Here is a 7051-nt window from a genome sequence, read left to right as displayed (position 1 = left end):
ACATTAGTAAATGTTGAAAGAATCTAGTGGAATTGGTTACTATACCAAAGACCATAATGGAGAGTACCGTTGATATATTGAAGTACTCAAAGAGTTGCATAGAAATGAACTTGCTTGGGATGTCACATATGTAAGTGAGAACTCGCCTAGTAATGTTCAAATAAATCAGTCATATCATGTTTTCCAACCTGGGCATTATGTTTAGAGAGAGAAGTCTAGGTCTAGTGAGAGAATGTTGCTCACTAAGGGCCGACTAGAAAAGGATGAATACTCTCTAACCGAAACTCTATTTCCACTTCTATCTTGTGGACGACAATTGTTATATCAAGGTCTTGAATTTTGAAAAAAGTGTATCTTTTTTGAGTGAGAGAGAGAGAGAGAGAGACAGAGAGAGAAGTTATAGTGAGAGATTATAACTAAAGTGTATCTTGGATTTTGTGGACGACAATTGTTACATCAAGGTCTTGGATTTTAAATAAAGTGTATCTTTTTTGAGTGAGTGAGAGAGAGAGAGAGAGAGAGAGAGAGGTTATAGTGAGAGATTATAACTAAAGTGTATCTTTTTTGAGTGAGTGTGTGTGAGAGAGAGAGAGAGAGAGAGAGAGAGAGAGAGAGAGAGAGAGAGAGAGAGAAGTTATAGTGAGAGATTATAACTAAAGAAGATACTCCTTTTGACTTATCAAACAGGCTTGAGAGAGAGAGAGAGAGAGAGAGAGAGAGAGAGAGAGGTTATAGTGAGAGATTATAACTAAAGAAGATAACTATTCTAACTCCTTTTGACATATCCAAACTGAGATCTAATTTGTATTCTACGTTGATGTAGGACACCAAAGGCACAATGCAAGAGGCTAGAACCTAGAGAGAGCAAGTACTCCTAGAAAGAGAGTACTAAGGCTCATGTATAAATACCCCATGAGTAGTGAAAACTCACACACTTTGGGGATTGCGTTCACATTTTGTTTACATGTTCTCTCTCCAAGTGTCCATGCTCCTTCCACTCTCAACTTTGCACTAACATGCCCTCAACCTGGCAACCTATCCCTCAACCTTGCAACCTTGTAACCCATCTCTTCCACACTTTCCTCTTGTCCTAGTCTTTGCTTCTTCTCTCCTAGTCTTTCCTCTTCTCTTTCACACTTTCCTCTTCTCCTACTCCCTTCTCTTGCAATCCATCATCCTTCCCTCTGTGCCTTCTCTTGGAAACAATCAACCTCTCCCTTCATCTCTCCCACTCTTCCTCTCTCCCTTGACTTCTCCACCATTGCTATCCAAACTCCCCGCTTTCTTCCTAACCTTGTTCCCTTCTCCCCAAACTCAATCCTTAATACATTTCTAAATCCTATACCCCTTTCTAAACCTTGCATCCTTGCACTCTCACTTTGTTGCCCTCATAGAAAAGTATTGGATGGGCATCCATGTGAGTCTTGATTAGCACAACATTTGTCTTAGTAACATCCACTAGAGTAGCAGTAAGATGGTTGTCTATCCAACCACAGGTGCAAAGATCCCCTTTCGATCTACATAATCCATCACCAATTGTTCTAGTTGGCATAGATAGTTTGGTTGTACATTGGCCAAACAAGGTGAGACACACTACACATTGCCCTGCACAGGGTCCACAACCTTGATCAACTCACACACACCACACACACTCACACGTCCACAAGCTAGGACATCAAGCCCAGGCTCTGAGATTTGAATCTATGTAACTTGAGGATTGGGAGCAAACCACTAAGGACAAGTCTTGGAAGGGAGCTATTTAGAGAGAGGTGGGTTGAAAATTACATTTCCATTTCTATTGGTACCCATTATATGTTATGCATAAAGTGGTCCTGAGAAGGGGCCAATAGGAAGCAGTTTCTTCGTGATTGAACTTGGTTCAGATTCTACTGGAAGTTATCTTGTTAGCACTGCCTTCCAGGCAACGCTCTAGTGACACTTTCATAAAACATGGTGAATGATATTTAATCATTCATAAGGCCTGCCCAAGATAAAAAAAGCAAACAAAAAGGAAATGGTGCGGAGGAAGACTCTCACCCTAGGCACATGAGATCTTTTTTAGGCCCTTCAGGCAGGTTCGAGCTGCGGTGGCAAACGGAAGGCCACCGAAAAGCCAAACCTTGCCTGACCCTTACAATCGCACGACATAGGTAGGTAAGGGTCAGCAAGGATCCGGCAACCAATGAAATGCTTCCCTCAACCTCATTGAACACTCCTTGAGCATGTGCCCGTAAATCCGGCAAGGTCAAGAATACTTTAGGCAAGCATGTGCCCGTAAATTCGATAGGCACCTTAAATCAGAAATGAAACGGAAATAGAACGGAAGGCATACCATGTGCCCAATCTATCTAGGAGATAAATGGGGGAGAGAGAGAGAGAGAGAGAGAGAGGGGGGGGGGGTGGTTTGGGGGCGGAGGGAAAAAAGGTGGTAAGAAGACTTGAGGAGATAAAGAAAGGAGAGAGAGAAAGTTTGCAATCAAGTCCAATGAAGAAGAGACAACCTCCCCCCCCTCCCCGTAAAGGCACTCCTTCTGTGCCTCCCTCCCAATCCCTCCCTCCCTCCCGTAGTAAAGGCAGGTTTCATGAGTACTTGTACTCGCTTGTTTTGAAACTCACAAGAGACAAGTAGAATCTGCCCCTTGAGAGTTTTTAACTGACAAGGGGCGAGTAGCAATAACGAGTTTCTTCTTGATTGAACCAACAATCAGAAGTTGGGGGGCGCACAAGCGTGCCGGAGCGTGGGCTGGATGTGGGCTGCGAATCTTGCCTGCCTATGATCCGTGGGAGGTGCCCATGGTACGCTAGACAGCAAACAGGCTGAAGAAAAGTAAGCATTCAACAACGGAATGAGCAATCAAGCAGAACAACAGAATGAGCAATCTCTGCTTGATTGTAGAAGAGTAGCAAGCAGTTTGCTATTGCTTGATCGAACAACAGGAACGATATGGGCTACGATTCACAGCTCGAGATTTGTTACATCTACTTGCAGGAGCTTGGAGACAGCCGGGAACTCAACATGCACAGCATACACAGATTGGCGGGATTACAGGCCTCCAAAATTTTACTGTCAACTAGCGACACCATTCACGCATTTGGTTTTTCGTTGTGGTCGTGCTTAAGTACAGATCGCTTATCACGGGAGTGCTTCACGGACCCATCTCCGTGGTGGAACACCCGAAATAGCAAAGTAAGTGTTAGAGAGAAACGATTTGCACAGGTAAAGCTGTAATACAAGATCATTTTGTCTTCTGACGTGTCTGTTGTGAGTTTTAACAGAAAAACCCAAGGGCGCCGCAGTTCATTATGCTTATTAAGGACCCACTATGTGTAGACAGTTGGTACAATCCAGGTTGGGTTAAAATCATCCGCAAGCGAGGAAATGCACGATGCCAAAGCATCCCAAGGGTTGCCCAATCAATCCTTGAATATCTTGGATTGGTGGAGGAGCTTTCGCAGTCCAGCTGCACCGCCCAGTCAATCCGCACGCAAGGCAATGCACGGTGCCAAAGCATCACAGTGGTCAATGGCCAGTCAATCCAAGAAGACCTTGCTTGGTGGAGGAGCTAGTACGGCAGCAACTGCAAGTCCAGCTGCAGTCTGGAGTACAGGTGAATCCATTTAAAGCACAAGAACTTTGAGACAATAGCGGCTTTGGAGATGCTAAGCTTAGAGGAGGCATTCACTTCTATGGAACGGATGTCTCAGCTTCCTTCAGCTGAAAACTTTATACGCATCTTGCAGAATTGCAGAAGAAAGAAAAATTTACCATATGCCAAGCGCTTATATGCATACTTGTGCAAAAGTGGGCTAGAAGCTCATAGGTCACTCGGGAATTACCTTGTGCCACTGTTGGTGGAATGTGGCAGTATGGGCGAGGCTCAGCAGGCTTTTAATAGGTTGGTTGATCGGAATGAGCATTCTTGGACTTCTCTGATCATGGGTTACATCGAAAATGGGGAATCACAGCATGCCCTCAGCCTATACCGGAAAATGCAAGAGGACTCTGTACATCCTAGCAAGTATACGTTTATGGCCCTACTGAAGGCTTGTGCTAAGCTAAAAGATTCGGAAAAGGGACAAGAAATACACGCCGATATAGCTGGGCAAGATTTGGAAAAAGATCTTTTTCTTGGCAGCATCTTGGTAGACATGTATGCTAAATGTGGTTTGCTTGCCAAAGCACGGGAAGTATTTGACAAGCTGCCTGTTCGAGATGTAGTCTTGTGGACTGCACTAATTGCAGGATATTCTGAATGTGGTCTTGGTGAGGAAGCACTGAACGGTTTCAAACAGATGCACGTGGAGGGGGTCTTCCCAAATACAGTCACATTTATTTGCAGTTTGAAAGCTTGTGGTAGCATAGGAGCCATAGGAAAGGGTCGAGAAATACATGCTGAGATTGCCAGACAGGAGTTGGAAAGAGACCATCCTTTTGTTGGCAATGCCCTGGTTGACATGTATGCCAAATGTGGCTTGCTTGCAAAAGCACGTGAAGTATTTGACAAGCTGCCAGCTCGAGATGTTGTCTCATGGACTGTTCTAATCGCAGGATATGCCGAATATGCGCTTGGTGAGGAAGCATTCAACTGTTTTGAGCAGATGCAACTGGAGGGTCTCTCTCCGAATGCTGTCACATTTGTCTGCATCTTGAAAGCTTGTGGCTGCTTAGGAGCCATAGAGAAAGGCTGTCAGATACATGCTGAGATTGCCAGAAAACAAATAGAAAGAGACCCTTTTATTGGCAGCACGTTGGTCGACATGTATGCCAAATGTGGCTCGCTTGTAAAAGCACGGGAAGTGTCTGACAAGCTGTCAGCTCGAACTGTACTGTTGTGGAATATACTAATCATTGGATATGCAGAACATGGACTTGGTGAGCAAGCTCTGAACTGTTTCGAACAGATGCAACTTGAGGGTGTCTCCCCAAATTCTGTCACATTCATTTGCATCTTGAAAGCTTGTGCTAGCATAGCAGCCATAGCTAAGGGCCAAGAAATACATGCTGAGATTGCCCAACAGGACTTGGACAGAGAACCTTTTGTTGGCAATGCCTTGGTCGACATGTATGCCAAATGTTGCTGCCTTGCAAAAGCACGGGAAGTGTCTGACAAATTGCCAGGTCGAGATGCAGTCTCATGGACTGCTCTAATTGCTGGATATGTCGATCATGGGCTTGGCGAGGAAGCACTGAACTGTTTTGAACAGATGCAACTGGAGGGCTTCTCTCCAGATGCTGTGACCTTTGTTTGTGGCCTGAAAGCTTGTGGTAGCACTGGAGCCATATACAAGGGTGAAAATATGCATGCTGAGATATCCAGACAGGAATTGGAAAGAGATCCTTTTGTTGGAAGCGCCTTGGTAGACATGTATGCCAAATGTGGCTCTCTTGCAAAAGCACAGGAGGTGTCTGATATGCTGCCAGTCCGAGATGTAATCTCCTGGACTGCACTGATTGCAGGATATGCGGAGCATGAGCTTGGTGAGGAAGCATTGAATTGTTTTGAACAAATGCAATTGGAGGGTGTATCTCCAGATGATGTCACGTTTGTTTGCAGCTTGAAAGCTTGTGGCAGCATAGTAGCCATAGACAAGGGCCAAGAAATACATGCTGAGGTTGCCAGACAAGAATTGGAAAGAGATTCCTTTGTTGGCAACACCTTGGTTGACATGTATGCCAAATGTGGCTCACTTCCAAAAGCACAGGAAGTGTTTGATAAGCTGCCAGTAAGGGATGTTTTCTCATGGAGTGCACTAATTGCAGGCTATTCCCAGCTAGGAGAAAGTAAGATTGTTTTCCATATGTTCGAGCAAATGAAAAGAGAAGGCGTGAAGCCCAATGGTGTAACATTCCTTAGCGTTCTGACTGTATGCAGTCATGCTGGTCTACTGAATAAGGGCCAGAAGTATTTTGAGGTTATGAGCAAAGATTATGACATCACTTTAACTATTGAGCACCATACTTGCATGATTGATCTACTTGGTCGTACAGGGCAATTAGATGAAGCAGTAACGATGTTGGAGAGAATGCCTTTCCATCCTACTCTTGCCGTATGGCATACTGTGCTGGGTGCTTGCCGAAAGTGGGGTAATGTGGAGATTGGAAGGTGGGCCTTTGAACATGCAGTGCGATTGGATGAAAAGGATGCTGCAGCTTATGTCTTGATGTCCAACATCGAGAGAACAAGCATGGATGAAGCCAGGGCAGACTTGGGCCGAGCTTGATGGAATTCTGCATACATTTGTGGAGGGCGCGGAGGTTTGGGGGGGGGGGGGGGCATTCTCAAAGCCATGATACATATGCCAAGCTAGAGGATCTGTCCCTCAAAACAGGGGAAGAAGTGTACGTCCAAGATGTGCATTGTGTTATCCAGGCCTTGTGGTCATCCCGTGCTCCAAAAGCCAATCTGGACCAGCCTGACAGCCCTCTACAAATGGAATCACGACCTCTGCTTGCCCAAAATCACCGCCAGAATTCCCCGTCCGCGGGACATCATTCCTTGCCATATTGACGTCATTCCATGCCATATTGACAGCCTACATGCACAGAAAGACTTTTCTGTTCTGCATCTACCAGAATGTTTTTTTCCCCCAACAAAGGAATGATTACACCTGACCAGCCAACCACCCAACCAGACCAGAATGTTTTTTTCCACGAGACTACACCTGGGAACTCGAGATCCTACTCAAGATATATATGAATGAATTCGACGCTCAGATCTCAAGTTGTCCATTGAAAGGACCAAAACATGATCACAAATGTGCAGTCACAATCTTACAGCAGGTTGCTGCTCCACTAGTGCAAGATCTGAGGTCCCATACTGTTGCCCTATCTATTTGCACTCTGTGACCTTGTGCATCTCTGTGATTGGCTCACCTCCTGAGCTCTTCACAAGTGCTAGGGTCTGCTGTACTTGCTGGTAGTGCCTTTGCTACACCCTACTACTGCTCGGTACCTTTGCAGCACCTGATGGCTGGATCATTGGATGACTCTGCTGTCGTGTACTGCTGATCTGATAGACCAATTCATGCTTTCTGCCGCTTACTATATAGG

General features: G+C 45.2%; 1 protein-coding gene across 2 annotated transcripts; it reads left to right on the top strand.

Moving 5' to 3' along the window:
- Nucleotides 1-2579: 2579 nt before the first annotated feature.
- LOC147901209 (pentatricopeptide repeat-containing protein At4g13650-like) lies at nt 2580-6285 on the top strand. 2 transcript variants are annotated; one of them, XM_087375548.1, is made up of 3 exons: nt 2580-2827; nt 2990-3187; nt 3277-6285. In XM_087375548.1, the coding sequence occupies exon 3, from the start codon at nt 3658-3660 to the stop codon at nt 6220-6222; it is 2565 nt and encodes an 854-aa protein (XP_087231674.1). In that variant the 5' UTR covers nt 2580-2827; nt 2990-3187; nt 3277-3657; the 3' UTR covers nt 6223-6285. The 2 variants fall into 2 exon arrangements, with proteins under 2 accessions (XP_087231674.1, XP_087231673.1); XM_087375547.1 differs by having other exon boundaries at nt 2580-3187.
- The last annotated feature ends 766 nt before the right edge of the window (nt 6286-7051 follow it).

The sequence above is a fragment of the Dipteris shenzhenensis genome, chromosome 6 (genome assembly GCF_047967505.1).
Source record: "Dipteris shenzhenensis isolate YYH24624 ecotype China chromosome 6, Dip_SZ_1.0, whole genome shotgun sequence".
NCBI lineage: Eukaryota > Viridiplantae > Streptophyta > Polypodiopsida > Gleicheniales > Dipteridaceae > Dipteris > Dipteris shenzhenensis.
Note: the sequence above shows the minus strand (reverse complement) of the source record. Positions and strands in the feature narration are given on the sequence as shown.